The sequence below is a fragment of the Lathamus discolor genome, chromosome 4, assembly GCF_037157495.1.
Source record: "Lathamus discolor isolate bLatDis1 chromosome 4, bLatDis1.hap1, whole genome shotgun sequence".
Classification (NCBI taxonomy): Eukaryota; Metazoa; Chordata; class Aves; order Psittaciformes; family Psittacidae; genus Lathamus; species Lathamus discolor.
Genome location: NC_088887.1, coordinates 6,040,497 through 6,056,700, shown reverse-complemented (window position 1 = coordinate 6,056,700; position 16,204 = coordinate 6,040,497). Strand labels below are relative to the sequence as shown.

At 41.6% G+C, this 16,204-nt stretch overlaps 1 protein-coding gene across 8 annotated transcripts in view; it reads left to right on the top strand.

Annotated features, from left to right (window-relative positions):
* EPHB6 (EPH receptor B6) overlaps positions 1-13,242 on the top strand; it is a 57,910-nt gene extending 44,668 nt beyond the window's left edge. For all 8 annotated transcript variants that reach the window (XM_065676085.1, XM_065676082.1, XM_065676084.1 and 5 more), the window contains 11 exons: positions 2,038-2,162; positions 3,229-3,391; positions 4,208-4,322; positions 6,964-7,019; positions 7,135-7,254; positions 7,662-7,909; positions 8,845-9,060; positions 9,920-10,069; positions 10,244-10,437; positions 11,564-11,719; positions 12,748-13,242. In XM_065676085.1, the coding sequence (XP_065532157.1) occupies positions 2,038-2,162; positions 3,229-3,391; positions 4,208-4,322; positions 6,964-7,019; positions 7,135-7,254; positions 7,662-7,909; positions 8,845-9,060; positions 9,920-10,069; positions 10,244-10,437; positions 11,564-11,719; positions 12,748-12,856 (1,652 nt within the window). In that variant the 3' untranslated portion in view covers positions 12,857-13,242. The remainder of the gene's footprint in view (positions 1-2,037; positions 2,163-3,228; positions 3,392-4,207; positions 4,323-6,963; positions 7,020-7,134; positions 7,255-7,661; positions 7,910-8,844; positions 9,061-9,919; positions 10,070-10,243; positions 10,438-11,563; positions 11,720-12,747) is intronic.
* Positions 13,243-16,204: the final 2,962 nt, after the last annotated feature.

Genomic DNA, 16,204 nt, shown 5'->3' with positions numbered 1-16,204 from the left:
CTTTCCCAAAGAGACAAAGGAGTCCAGTAGACTTGGTTGTCAAAAGCAGGGTCACAGGCAAGGCATTTTTGTGATCAGAGGAGGAAAAGAATAAAAAGAGCTGTTAAAAGCTACATATTTTTATGTTATACCAAGCTAAAACCAGCAGGTAAAGCAAGTGGAGTGTGACCTCTGTGCTCATAGTCCTCTGAATGAACTACATTATATTTTAAAGTGACAAACTATTTGCTTTTTTCTGATCTAATTGCCAGCGCTGAGCACTCACGGAAGGTCCCTAAGAATTTAACTGTTGTTTTCTTCTCACATAGGAACAGCAAAAATACTCTTAAGGTTTAATTTGTCCCTTAATGACATGTGTTAACTTTACTGTCTTCAGTGGATTTGCCCAGTTATGATTGGGACTTAATAAAGATGTTTATGGCCACACCACAAAAAGAAACTATTCCAGTTTCTGTCTTCACTGTGCCCTGTCTGCACCATGAGCAGAAGACGAATGTGCTTGTTTTCATATTTCAGGTTTCAGCAACTGTTTAAATGAAGGCAGAAACGTTTTGAGCACGTAAAACTAGGAAGTGCATAGTAAAACATGGTACCTTGTGGCATAAAGGCTTTTTTCCAGTGGAGTCGAGGGGCAGCTTTTCATTGCATGGCATCTCCCTTCCTGCTCTGAGGACATTTTTAAGAAGAAATAAGTACTTCAAGAAAGGGCCTGCTATTAAACATGTACTTTTGTTGTCTTCAGAACGTGTGAATGGTGCCTTTAGGTGGATGAAAAAAATGAAAAGCAAAACTACCCCAAACAGAGTTTCAGGTTAGTGAGAAGTAATGTCAGTTACACAACTCTCAAAGTCTTGAACTGAACAACTTCAGACTTTTCGAATGGCCAATCAAAAGATTTCTAAAATTGGTAGACACAAGTTCTTGCTTGCTTTCTGGTTTAGATTCATGCTTCCACAGCCCTCTTTTATGTTTGATGTCCAGATCCTTGCTTTCTGCATAAAGGAAAGTCGGCACTTTCACACAGTAATTAGTATCTGACACAGACTATAGGCATTCGGTATCGTAATGGAATTAAGTTGAGAGCTAACAGCTCCATCTGGGTAGTGTACCAAGCTGTCTTGTTCACCAAAAGACAGAAACTTAGCAAGCTATTAAGAACAGACATAAAAACTATATGTGAAGCTTCCACACGTGCACACTTAACAGTGACCTTTAGGTGGTGGTTCCAGGTAGTAGTGCTAGTTAGAAGCCCATTCAGATTGGAATTCTGTGGTTCAGTGGCCCGCAGAGGGACTGAGTCTCAAACGCAGCAGTAGTTTTGATATCTAGGCAACAGTCCTGACAGGGATTGGCCTGAAATTCAGGAGGTAGTCTGAACGCAAGGCTGCAAACAGGCTGTGACAATGGGATAATTATTTCATTCTCTATGATCTGTGACGGCACTGGGACCACTGAACTGAGGAATGCTTCAAAGCCTGTTCCTTAACGCATTAGTGTTCTCATCTGCCTCTGTCTTCTGGTTTGCTACCGTGACCTGGTAATGAAAGGCCTCCATTACTCTGATAGCCCAGATTTTTTTCCTGAGGCAAAGAATTATAATCTGGGGGAGAAGGAGAAGAGAGGGAGTGTGATCTGCTTTTGCTCTGACCGCTGTCACATTGTTTGTCCAAGCATGATCCTAGAACAAGGCAGTGGCACTGAACATCTTGTCATCTTGCATTTAAAAATTACAAATTTGAAGATCAGAATGATGTTCCAGCTACAGTGGAGGTAACTTCATCATTCCTGTGCATGACCAGTTAGATGTGGATTATTTTCATTTCTGTCTGCCCAACTTGTCGGTGACTGTGTCTCCCAGTAGAGTAGAATTGTCCCTGTATTTCTTCTGATTATTTTGCAAAGTAATTCATAATGCAAATTAAAGGAAATGGAAGGAAGAACTGACCTAACTTATTAACTCATCATAATGAATATGCAATTATTATTAATTGTTAAATGTATATCTTTGCAATATCTCCTTCCTTTCTTTTATTCCAGTCCCCTCTGCCGTCCCTATGATGCATCAGGTGAGTCGTACTACCAATAGCATCACACTATCGTGGCCTCAGCCAGACCAGCCCAATGGGATCATCCTGGATTACCAGCTACGCTACTTCGACAAGGTGAGCAGAAAGTTGATGCGATGCTGATTATTGTATAGTTATTATGCAAAAGAGAACAGGGAAATCTATCAGGATGAATAAGGTGGAGAAAGATGCTTCAATTATGAGGGAACAAGCTATAGCAAAAGCAGAAGTTCATTACATATGCTTCATCTAACATCAGTCCATCTGCATTTCCCAACTTAGAACCATACAGGGAAATATAAAAAAGAGAAGACATTTGTATCGAAGCTGAAAAGCTGTGGCTAACAGCCTGGAAAGTTTAGCATCAGATCACACAGGTAACTGTGGAAAGAGCTGAAGTTTCCAAATGTATAAATTGGACTCACTCCAACATTCTGTCGTGTGTTTGTGGAGGGAAGTCCTTTGTTCCCATTTATACCTGGACAGACATCTCTCAGAAATTTTGGAAGGAGGAATGCACTCTTTCATTTACTAAGTGGCGGATGTCAGTTACCTGTTTATGTGCTGGAATTAAAGGGTGGCAAATAGAAAGTTGTTCTCCATTCACATCTTTCGTGACTCCTAATCCAACTGTCTTGAGGGGAGGAGGTACGTATGACTGCTCAGACAAGCTCACATTCCATATTCTTGATCTTTCTCATAAATATTCTGGTAGGATTGTGCAGGGCTACTGTTTTTCTAGCAGTAAAAAGGCCTGCTATTTGTAGTAAGATGTCTAGCAGCTTCCTGCTTCCATTACATGTTGTTTTGCTCTGGTTTCCTCTAGGAGAATAGTTGAGTTTGGAGCTTGCAGAAAGAAAATTTTCTATTTATATTCTTAGCAAGGAACCACAGGACAAAGTAGTTTTGTCTCTCACTCTTGTTTAGGTCAGGACCGAGGATCTTTGGCAGAACTCTGTCAGAAGCCCAGGCTTAAGGGAGTTAAAAGTATCAGTGAGGAACAAGAAGTGTGAGGAAGTCAGTTCTAGAAGAGAGGTTGTGGTTGGGAGGCTCTGTAACAGATCAAATACTGGAACGACGTGGAAACTGGTATTCCTTGATGAGGTGAGTGAGCCGTGTGGGCAAAAGTCTCACATTCCATTTTGATCACTGATATTCACAGGCAGAAGATGAGGATAATTCATTCACTTTGACTAGTGAAACCAACATGGCCACCATATCAAATCTGAGCCCAGGAAAGATATATGCCTTCCAAGTACGAGCTAGAACAGCAGTGGGCTATGGGCCATACAGTGGAAAGATGTATTTCCAGACTTTAATGGGAGGTAAGTGCTATCATTTTGTACTCAGATCTGCTTGTGACTCTTTCATTTGTGTCCCTGAGCATATTAGCTTATCCTCTGGAGGACTGCTACCTAGTCAACTTGTATTTCTGTATATCATAATTTGCATATGCAGATTTGTTCAAAGAAGCTTCACGCTATCAGAGCATATTGTTTATACTACAGCCATATTCCTTGGTCCTAGTCCTTGTTTCCTCTGTGCCTCATACCACCAGGAGCAGAGTGTGTTAGTAGAACTTTCTTTAGGAGGGTGTTAAAGTACATAGCACTATATACTGCTGTAGTTTGATCTTCAGATGTCACAGGACATCTTACAGCTGAATGCTGTGTAAACATCTTAAAGACAAGTGGGACACAGGACATACACCCAGAAGCTTGCCTTCCGGCAGTATCACCATCCATTCATGCAGAGAGCTACATAATACCTTGTGACACAATTTGGTTTGGATCAAAGGTACTAATGGATGTCATCTACAAGCTGAACTAATAGGGGAGAACGGGATCAAAGCCCAGGTCAGAGCTAGCTTATACTTACGTGACTAGGCAGGTGTCAGTGGACCAGGGGAAGGAAAATTGTATTCAAAGGGAGCACTGGCTTTTTGGAAGGAGGAAGGCAGTCACTGGAGTGATGGAAGGTGCTAAGGGATAACCAAGTCAATGATTTGCTGAATTGCCAGGACTAGCCTGGGAAGCAAAGGGCTGGTAGGGATGGGTGAGACCTAGCTGAGTAGAAGGGAAACTCTAACAGTTCCTGTCTTCTACATTTGTGTTTGTGTATGCATGTGTCTTCCTTGCTAGGAGAGCGCTCAGAGATGGTCCAGGACCGACTGCCGCTTATCGTGGGCTCAGCACTTGGTGGTCTAGCCTTCTTGGTAATTGCTGCCATTGCCATCCTTGCCATCATCTTCAAGAGGTGAATTCCTTGACCTGCTCATGTGCACTGCAGACAGTGGAACATAGCCCCTGCTGCATTACCCAGTCCCAAGGGAAACAGCCTCATCTACATTTATCCAGATGTCCTTGAGATGCCATTTTCTAATTAAGGAAAGATGCTGCCCCATTAGTCCTATCTGAGGAGCCTCTCCTTTGGTAAACTGCTCATGTACTTAGCTAATATTTGACTAGCTAACAATTTGAAAACAAGGGAAGCATTTTAAATCTAGTATTCAGAGGGTATTTAAATGCATTGCTTTAAAGAATGGACTATAAATTGCATTTTAAGCAAGCAAGTGGAGAAAGAAACACTGTAGTGAAAGAAGTACTGGTGGAATAAGTATTTAGATCTGCTTTTTAGAAGGTGCTATATACCCTTTAACCGAGGACCTTTAACCAAAGTCATGGGATGAAATAAAAAATCTGTACAATCCCAACGGTTCCATAGAACACTAAGTCATAAAATACAGGTTACAGACAGCAAAAACCACTTCCTGTTTTGGAAAGGAAGAAGGGCAGATAAGTCAATGTAGAGATGATCATTTATGTTAAAAAAAAAAAGGAGATCAGAAATTTTAAAGAGAAAAAAAAGTAGGAGGTCACTACTTGTGCAGAGGCACAAAAGTAACCAGTGGGGGTTTTATTGTTTGAAGAAAAGAAACAGTCATTACCCGCTCCTTGAATGTATTAAGGTTTGAGCTTAATCCCCTAGATTGACAGTAATGGATCTCTGTACTTTGCTCTACTCTGCCTCTGCACAAGAGGCACTTACTAACTTTTCTAGCTGGCCTATAAAACGTATGAACAACTTAACTTGAGAAAGTGACATTTAGTTTTAGTTATTTCTTTTTTGTTCTCTTCCCTTTTCTACATTTGTTTTCTCCTTCTGTGTATATTCTTCATAAATATTTTTCTTTCAGGAAAGAAAAGAGCTCTCCAATGTTGTTCTATATGCATTGTTGCCTCCTTTTGCAGTTTTCAACTGTTAAAAGTACAGTTTCTTGTTACAGCTGGAAATGTGATGCGCGCAACTCAATAAAGCATATATTTTTCTAAAGAAAATACCCCACAAACCCAGAATAAATTAATATTACCAAAACTGTACTGGGGAACGACATTGAGTGTCTGTAAATGTATCTACGTAAAAGGATATACCGTAAAAAATAGATTCTAATATTTGAAGGATCATGTGCTATAATAAACAGTTGTTCAGAAAAAGTGGAAATACCAAATTTCTGTTTTAAATGTGTCTTTGATGAGAAAAGAAGGTTTGAAGGTGTAGGAAATAAGGAACACCACATGATATGAATAATTCATTAAAAGGTTGCAGATATGTAGAGTCAAATGCTGTAAGTTTGACTTGTTCTTGTAACTTGTTGGCACACAGTTTCCTGGTAATATACAATGTAAAACCATCTATTTTAGGCAATTTCTTTCCAGAACAGAACAGATTTTGAAAGTAGAGCTCTTGTTTTTGCAATCTTGGCAGAATTTCAAGAGAGAAGCCTGACAAGAATAACACACAGTTACCTGTTGGAATGACAGAATTAGTTATGTTAGTAAAGTAACAGTGTTTCTTGATACTCTGTCTTCAGATCCTAACAGAATCAACAGCTAGAAGGTCTTGCGCTGAAACAGCAAAGCATATGAGTTGACACAAACCCATGCAAACAGCAGGGATAATACAGGACACCACAGGGTTTGATTGACAATCTGGCCTAATTAGAAATGGTTGCAAATGAGCATTTTGGGGAAAAAATACAAATATTTTTGGGAACAAAAGTTATTTGAAAATGGAAAATACATTTAGAGCAAGAAGAAAATAGGGTGAAACTTATAAAACAACTGGATAACGTGGGAAAAAATGCTTGAATCACATGCATACAAGAGGAGACTGAAATCTGAGAAATGCCTCTGCTGAAAATGACTTATGCTTACTGGAAATTAAATGCATGTATGCAATAAATATTACAGTAATAAAGACCATATTTGTTTTGATCTGCACATGCAAAATTCACATCACAGAACAGATTTCTGTCCATCTGACTTTGTGTGGTTGGTTTTGGGTACCACACTTGCAAAAAGAGTAGTCAAAGTAAATGCTGTTAAGAGACCAGGACTAAAAATAAAGAATCAATCTCTGGGGAAATGTACACAAATTAAGTATTAAAGTAAACAGCTCTTAGAATGTTCTTGAAGCATCACAGGAGATGGCTTAGATTAGTATTGAACAGCATAATTTGGGAAGTTGGAACTAGATGATCTTAAGGTCCTTTCCAACCCAGACCGTTCTGTGATTCTATAAAATCAAAATGCAAATTTAGCCTGAATAGCAAGAAAACTTCCAAGACAGTAATATTATACTGTATGCTTTTTTTTTCCAGGATAGTGCTGGAAGTCCTACCATTTGTCATACCTAAAGTGGGGATACAAATAGTGGTGTAATAACTACTACATAGAAAACAAGCATACTGTGGTTACAAAGAGATGGGCAGCATCTTAACATCCATCTTCTATCCCTAAATTCAAGGATTCTCTGAGTCTTGCATTGAGAATTCTATCTCAACATTCTGAGAGACTCTTGTGTGTGTTTTGACTTTCCTTTCCTTTATGTCCTGCAGTAAAAGGCGAGAGACTCCATACACAGACCGCCTGCAGCAGTATATCAGTGCACGAGGTAAGTGTTCTTGAGCAACACATGACAAGGGACTGTTTCTTTTCAGGACTTATTAACACCTATGTCTCTCAGGATTTGATTCTGGTGATGTTTTGGACTGTCTCCTCCACTGCAGGACTTGGAGTGAAGTATTACATTGATCCTTCAACCTATGAAGACCCCAATGAAGCTATTCGAGAATTTGCAAAAGAGATTGATGTGTCCTTTATCAAGATTGAGGAGGTCATTGGATCAGGTAGTGTGACAATCTGCAGATTTTGAAGTGCCTTCCTTGTTCACCTTGAGACTTGGCACACTAATGGCCTGAAGTGGACTCATGAATCCATGGTATATCAAGCGTCTCGGAGTAGCTTACTTTCACTTTTACCAAAATGCATTTTAACCTATTTAGTAGTAGATGTTTTCTCCAAACCAAGTTTAAAATGTGCTCTGAAGACTCAGAGCTTCTCATTTGAACTATGAAGGTACAGTCTCCAGTCTGAGCCTTTGCCTTAAGAACTTTACCTTAATCCAAAATAGTCCTAGTAACCCTATTTCCGAGAAGTGCCTGGAGTCTTCCACAGTAGAATGCTTTAGTGCACCTAACTAAAATTCTTTGCTGTGTTTCCTTTATCTGAGGTGTGTTTCTTCCTTCCCTGACAGGAGAGTTTGGAGAAGTGTGCTTTGGTCGCCTAAAACACCCAGGGAAGCGTGAATACACAGTAGCTATTAAGACCCTGAAGTCGGGTTACACGGATGAACAGCGGCGGGAGTTCCTGAGTGAGGCGAGCATCATGGGGCAGTTTGAGCACCCCAATGTCATCCATCTGGAGGGGGTGGTCACCAAAAGCCGACCAGTCATGATTGTCACAGAGTTCATGGAGAACGGATCACTGGATTCCTTCCTCAGGGTACCACAACCAGAGTCTCCCACGATCGTTACCTCTTCATCTTGCTGTGTGCCAGTCTCAGATCTGATAATTTTGCCTGTCCTTCCTCTTCACTCTATAAGTCCTCAGTAACCCTCTTCAGGTGCAATAGAAATAATAGCAAATTACGAGAGTAAGTGCTTTTGCGCCAGCATGGCAAAAATATTCCAAAAGATCAGCCATCATATAAAATTTCCTCATTATTTCAGACTTCTCCAGCTCAAATAATGAATGGTGAACAGTGCTAATGTGTTTCTCTGTGTACACAGCCTTCCGGTTCCTTATGTGCGTGTTCCAGAGTTTGCCTTTCTAATAATGTTTTTCAAACTTCATTCCACTGAACGTTTTAAAGTTTCAACATCGTGATGAAGTAACGAAACTTGTGGTTATTTTTGGACTCAGAGCCTCTAGTGCTTTTTCAGTAATGTAAAATAAATACAGACATATTTGTAGTATAGATGCTTCACTTCTTTTTTTCACTGACTAGTATGGTAATTCAACCACAAATGCTTTGGTAGGTACATTTTGAAGAGCACATGAACCCACTGTTTAGAATTATATAGAACTCATTGTAAAGACCTTAAAACAGTAAGAGCAGATTTGTCTACTCCCATTCATTTAGCCTTCTTAGTAGCTAATGAGACCAGGTGTGAAATGCTGAAGGAGGATATGGCCATAAGATGAGATTCGTCTTCAGAAAAAAAGATCACTAGTACCTGACTTCATTTGAGGTTTCTTGCTTTGAGCTCACCCTCCATTCTTACTTGCTGTCGCTGAACTTTCACATTTTGGCTAAACTCAAGATGAGTGTTCACTGAGTTCATAAATCCACCCTGTCTCCTTGCTCTTTGTAAGTCTCCTCTGTTAGCTTTATGCTTCATGGTCATAAAAGCCTGTGTTTGTCTCCTCACTTGCAGCAGAAGGAGGGACAGTTCAGTGTGTTACAGCTGGTGGGAATGCTACGGGGAATTGCAGCTGGCATGCGCTACCTTTCAGATATGAATTATGTGCATCGTGACCTGGCAGCACGTAACATCTTAGTCAACAGTAACCTTGTGTGCAAGGTGTCAGACTTTGGTTTGTCCCGCTTCCTGGAGGATGATGCTTCAAATCCCACCTATACTGGAGCTCTGGTGAGTTACCACTATGCAGTGAGTCTTTGTGGAATGGTGGTGAATAGGACAAATCTCATAACCAGATGTAAGTGTTCTTTCCTCTTCCAAAGCTTCTTAAAGAAAATATAAAGGACTGAAGGAGAGGTTGAAGTCCTGTACTACCACCCTTTGAGGAAAAAAATATTGGTTTTCCTCCAGAAAAAGTATCCAGCATAAGCATATTTTTGGGCTTACAACCAACCATCAAGTGAACTTATTGACTATGAAGTTCTAACACCTGCTATACATACTAGAAAAGCAGTGAGACTATAACAGGGTGGTTAAAACTACAGTTTTGTGTGCAGAGGATGAACAAGTATGCAGTCACTGAAAAGTGAATCAAGTTTTAGATATATGTATTTTGAAGAACCAGCACCTGAATGGTATTTTGTCTGGCAGGTCATACCTGCAGTCAGAGAGATCAAGATGGAAAAAGGGATGAGTTAATGCTAGTCACTGAGTATATCTATCCTCAGTGTTGCAGGTTGGGATTGGTTAAATGGCTTTAGATTTCCAAATGATTGTGACTTTCATGAGGATTTTATTATCTGCCACCTCTCAAATGCTGGAAAGAAGAGATACAAAAGTTAAAAACTACTACATCATAGGATTTGTAGCAGTAAGGAGGCATGACTCTTTTTTCATCTATTTGTCAATAGAACAAGGTGGAAACCTTGAACATCCTATGAATTTAAACCAACAATGTCTACAAGACAGCATCAACTGGACTGTCACTCCATCCTCAGACTTCTCCTACTGGCATCTGATCAGTTCAGTGATGTCGTTTTAACTAATAGTCCTTATCTCACTAACATTCTGGTTGTTCTCTGCTTTCTAGGGCTGCAAAATCCCCATCCGTTGGACTGCTCCTGAAGCTGTCCAGTATCGAAAGTTCACCTCCTCCAGTGATGTTTGGAGCTATGGCATTGTCATGTGGGAGGTGATGTCGTACGGTGAGAGGCCTTACTGGGACATGTCCAATCAGGATGTAAGTTTGAGAAGTGATGAGAACGTGCATCTGCCCCTCTGTCCTGTACCAATTCAAGTAGAAGAAGGTCATGTACCACCAAGGGACTGTTTCTTGATCTTTTCTTTTCCCAGCTCTGCTGGTTTTTGTTTGTTTTCTTCTTGTTTTCCCAGCTTTGTTCTTCTTTTCCTGCAGGTGATTAATGCCATTGACCAGGACTATCGCCTGCCACCACCCCCAGACTGCCCAACAATTTTACACCTACTGATGCTTGACTGCTGGCAGAAGGAGCGGGTCCAGAGACCCAAATTTGAGCAACTCGTCAGTGCCCTGGATAAAATGATCCGCAAACCGTCTGCCCTCAAAGCTACTGGCACTGGGAGCAGCAGGTGAGATGAGAATTTATGCAAAAATGAAAAGGCTTGTCTTTCAACAGGCTTGATTCAGGCTGGGTGATGAGGAGTTGTGGGTGCTGAATGTGAGGGGAAATGAATCTCTTGATAAGGTGCACTGAGGATGAATGATTGAGGGATTTTAGGGAACAGAGGGATCTATCAGGGTGCAGCTACACAAGATATTCTGTGATCACACAGCACTGTGTGATCAGAAGAGATGGTGAAGGAAGATAAGACTTAAGCTTATAGAAGGAAGGAATTCTGTAGATAAGATTAATTAGAACTGCAGATTCCATCCCCTATTTTCCCAACTGCATTTTGCAGCCTGGTGGGACCAGAGGCAAGAGGTCAGCAAAGGAGAAGTCTCTTGGGAGGTCTTGGGGAGCTAAGATTAGGTGGATATTGGGCTGATGATGTAATTACATCCTGCTGGCCTGGAGGGGTTTTCCCCGTTATTATAAAACTCTCAGTAGAGACAAGCTGGGGGAGGAGAAAAGTGCCTAGTGATGCCCAATTTGCCAAAAACAGCACATAAAGAGAGTTATAGCCTTGGGGCAAGTCAGGTGAAGAGAGGGGAGGAGACAAAGGTGGCTGGAAGAGGAAATGCTGCATATAAACAGCCCTTTCTTTGGCCTTTTACTGCTATGCTTTTATCAGATGGGTGTTGGAGCTGAAACAAGACACTTATTGTCGATTAGGTTACTTCCTGACCCAAGGAGTGCATCTAGGAGAGGGGGAGTTATTCACAAAAGTTGAAAGATAAAAGGTCTCATCTCTGCCTCAGAAACACCTTCACTGTGACTCTTTGTCCAGCTAACAGGGCTAGACTCAGAAAGTATGGAAAGATCTGAGGCAACAAGAGAGTGTGCCTGAGAGAGTATAAAATGGGAAGAAAGGATCAGTTTCTTGAGTTGGGTTGACTGTTTTCAGGCAGAAAAGGTAGTCTAGAAACAGGGCATCAAGATGGGATTTTAGGAATCAGGGCACAAAGAACAAATATTAGCATTTTCCATGCTGTGCTCTTCAGAAGTTGCATTCTCTCCCTGTCATAACTCTTACCTTACTAGTGTTGTCAGCTCCTCTTGACAGCTTAGATCTTTAGAACCTGCCTCTTTTACAGACCATCTCAGCCTCTCCTGAGCAACAGTCCTCCAGATTTCCCTTCGCTCAGCAATGTCCATGAGTGGTTGGATGCTATCAAGATGGGCCGTTATAAGGAGAATTTTGACCAGGCTGGTCTGATTACATTCGATGTTATATCCCGCATGACTCTGGAGTAAGTACTGGGGCAGAAAGCAGACAATGAGTTTTCCATGCAGAAAGTGAAAGCAGCCTGAGAAGCATTTAGTAGTGGCTATATAGGGAATACATACACATGAAATAGGAGAGGATAGCCAGAGCAAAATAGCTGCTGGTTTTCACATCTATCTTATTAGAGTCTCTGGACAACCTCCATACCACTGTATATCTGCAATCTCTTTCTGTAAGCACTAATACTGATCCCGTATACTCTAGGAAACTTACTATCAGTGTTGCAGAGAGACTGTTACACCAGAATGTTCATGACAGCTGCCAGAGGTAATAACCACTTTGAAGAAGATGTGTAGACCCAGCCATGACATATACTGGGTTAAAGTGTTCTGTAGAAGACAGGAGCCAGGAAAGGGAACACTCTTAGAACCTTAGAAAGGTACCTTTAAAGATCATCTAGTCCAACTCCTGTGCCATGAGCAGGGACATCTTTCAGTAGATCAGGTTGTTCAAAGGCCCAGCCTGACTTTGAACACTTCTGATGATGGAGCATCCACAATTTCTCCTGGCAACCTGTTCCAGAGTCTCACCACCCTTCCTTATATCCAATCTAACCCTATTCTGTTTCAGTTTAAAACTGTTGCCACATGTCCTGTCACTACAGGCCCTGGTAAAAAAGTCTCCATCTTACCTGTAAGCCCCCTTTACATATTGAAAAGCCACAAGAAGGTCTCCCTGGAGGCATCTCTTCTCCAGGCTGAACAACCCCAAACTCTCAGGCTTTCTCCATAGGAGAGGTATTCCAGCTCTCTGATCATTTTCATTGCCCACTTGCACTGCTTCTTTCTGTGTCATAAACTACCAAGTGCTGCCAACACCCATCCATCCACACAAATTTGGCACACAAAAGCAGAAGCCTTGTCAACTGTTTCTCAAAGATATACATACATGTATATCCATACACATTGACTGGGATCTACAGGGAAATGGACTGGGACTGTTCAGAACAAGAAGCCCATTTTAACACCTTCCACATCCTCTATTTTCTTGCAGAGATATCCAGCGTATTGGCATCACCCTCGTCGGTCACCAGAAGAAGATTCTAAACAGCATCCAGCTCATGAGAGTCCATTTGAATCAGCTTGAACCAGTTGAAGTGTGATGTTTACACGATCCTTATTCCACTAGTGTCAAGCTCTGGAAAGGTTCTGGGGGAATTCAGAGGGATTTTCTCTGTAAGAAAGAGTTGTCAGTATGCTACTTGAAGACTTAATGCACCCAGAGTGCACATTACATGTCCTGTTCCATGAACAAAAATGAAGCCTTACCATGATTTGAAAGCAGAGCTGAATAACTGTGGCCTTTAAATGTGGCTGGGAATGGGTTGCTGGGGGGGGGGAAGTTACAATAATGCCTCTTCTCTGCCAACAAAAGCTTATCAGACAACTTTATAAAGCCATCAGCAGGCTTTATCTGTGGCTGGGAGCCCAGCAAGGCTACAAAGACATAATAAAGGCAACAAAATGTTAGCATTTTTTTCCAAATTTCTATGCTATCTCTTGTGCAATTCTTGAGTCTGCTCCATGGTCCAGGAGGAAAACTTGCTAATCCTTTTGGGCTGATGCAAGAAACAGCAAGTTCTTGGTGGTACGCAACTCTATTTATGGGACTGCAACCTAATGGAACAGTAAGGGTTCCTGGAATCCATCCTGCAGAGAGGGAAACAAGTAGGTTGTAGTCCTCACAAGCCCATTCTGGAGAAGAAAGGCATAAGTTGTGATATTCTGAAATTCTGAGCACACAGAATTTGGGGTTTGTTCTCTTCTGACCTCCTCACGACCAGTGAAGAGCCTGACAAAAAAAAATCTGAAGCCCTTTGCTGTTGAAAAGCGCTTCCTCTTTCTCTCATCCTAACCAGCTACATCAGTGAGCACGGTGGGTAGAGTATTGTTTCTACAAACTTGAAATCCTCACAAATCCAGTTACATATATCCTGAGTGGCTCAGTCCCACCTACAGTATCCGAGGCTGAACAAATGCTGCTCTCTTCAGAAAAGCATATTGAGCACAAGATGCTGAGAGGAATCTGTGGTCTCTAGTGCCTTCCATATGTATTCACTAGAGGACAATAAGGAATGTATGTGTATTCATATATGAGTGTATCCTAGAATTCTCTGTGCCATCTGGGGAAACATGGGAAGCTATATTTTCCATGCCCTGGGTGGTTAAGATTACTGGAGAAATGAGTTGTCTAGCTAAAATCCTATGGCCTCTTTTCAGCCTAATGGAAACTTTTATGCAGAAAATACATTCCCTCTCTTCATGCAGAGGGAGACAAAATGGGAGCCTTGTCTGAATCTCATACCAATGACAATGAGGTTTGATAGCCCCTTATGTGGAGCTGCAGTGAATTGGTGGTAGTCTAGGGAGTAGAACCTTTACTTTTGCATATGAAGTCTATGGCAAAGTTGTTTTCACAGTCAGAGGAAAGGAATTTGCTTACTATACCAAGACAGGCATCTAGTGATTGGGCATCATAGATCTCTTCCTCCTCCTGTTCTACGGCAAGTTTGAAATAGCCCTGTGATAGTTCCAAGTGGTCAAGCACCAAGATACCCTGGCTGTGGCCAGAACTGCACAGGAACAAGCTTGGGGTCACAGATGGAGTGGAAAAGGGTAACTGTTTTCTGTAAGAAGTCTCTCCATTTGTCTTGTTCCCAGGTAGTTCCCTGTTCTCAGAGTACTTATTTCATAATTTGGGATGCAAAGGCTCTCATGTCATGATGCGTCCTGTGGTTTTTGTCATTACATCAGTCCTTAACTCTGCAACCATGGAGGAAAGGCAGCATCAGAAACACTCTCACTTTCCTCAGTCATGTAAAAGTAGAAATCCTACATTCTGTCTCCACAGACATCACCCGGTATGTCCTGCAGCATATGAGCACCCTTAACATGTAGGGATGAGAATCACAAGGGAAAGGAATGAGGCTCATCTAGGGGCCTGACATCTGTCTTTCACCAGAAAAAGAGTGAGAAATAAAGCAAAGAAGTCTTAAAGAGCCGAATTCATTGCCAGAGAAGCAATGGGAGATGAACAAGTTATTGCCCATGTTTACACTATGTGCTATCTATGCAGTGCATAAGAAAACTGAGTAAATTAAATGCAGAGGTATCAGTGTGCATTCATGAATGCCTTGTTATTTTGACCTGGGAAAGCTAGAGTGAGCTCTTGAGTCACTGCATTATGTCTGCAGCCTAGCAGTCTTCTGCAGTCATTTCACATCCTGACTGTAGGCTTAATCACTTTAAAATAAGGAGACATGAAAAATCAGATACCTGCAATAGTTCCTGCACGTATATAGTATTGTCTCTTCTATCTGTTTTGGTGGTGTCTTGAAGTTTCAGAGGTCATTAAATGCAGCATATGGTGGAGCAGATCATCTGGAGGACATAGAAACAGATCATGTAAAACACCACGATACAGAAACAGCTACATCCATATTTATTCCATTTCAGACTCACCAGCCCAGTAACAGGAGTAAGATCAAGGATCATCTGGGCCTCAGAAAAGAAACCAGACTAAATTTACATTGTCAGTCAGTAGAAGAGTAACCTCTGATCCCCATAGCAAGACTGCCATTGCCAAAGTTATGCAAACCAAGATGAAGTAGAACCTCCCAGCCCTGGTTGTACTTCCCTGTTCCCCTCAAATACAAACGATTGAAATGCCCCAGGCCAACAAAGACTAGTAGGAAAAGCAGAAGCTTTTCTCAATGACCTCCTATTTGCTCCTGCCCCTGCATCTGTTTGAAGACAAAAAGACCCAGTGTACTCGTTAGATAAACAGTGGCACAATGACAACAGAGAAAGAATATAGGCTAAGAGGGCACTTAAGAGGAAAAAAGGACACTGGGGCCAGACCATTCTTATACATACAGCCAAATGCCTCTGCGATTATGCCAGTCCTGATGTTCCACTGTAACAGCCGCTTTTAACATGTGGACAGTTTTAATATCCGCAGGTATTTAGAAAGTGTGCAAAACCTTCTCAGTGAAAGGAGTTAGAGACCAAGTAATGTGCTTCTTTCTTCCTTGTGTTGGTAAGGCCCAAGAGAGAATGGGCGTTTTCCCATGAGTCAATCTCAGTGAAGTCATACGAGGTGGAGGTCAAAAGGCCAGAATTCCACGGGACTTACTTTCTTTTCTGCATGAGGTGCTGAAACATCCAATCAATGAGATGGGAGCAGCTGAAACAATGAAACACTTACTCAAGTCAATCTCCTTTAGAGTTTCCCCACATTTCCCAACAGCCTTTATCTCCTGCAAAGGGAGAATGGACTTGTCAGTCTCTGGTGTTACCAGGTTCTCAAGCTATGTAAGCTGAGCTGGGTCAAAAGCAGGATTGAAAGACTTCCAAAAATCCCCACGGGTAGCAAGCATTATCAGTTTAACAGAGGTCCTCTTTTCCCTCAGCCAGGACTGACCCAAGTCCTTGTTGCAATGTTAGGTGAT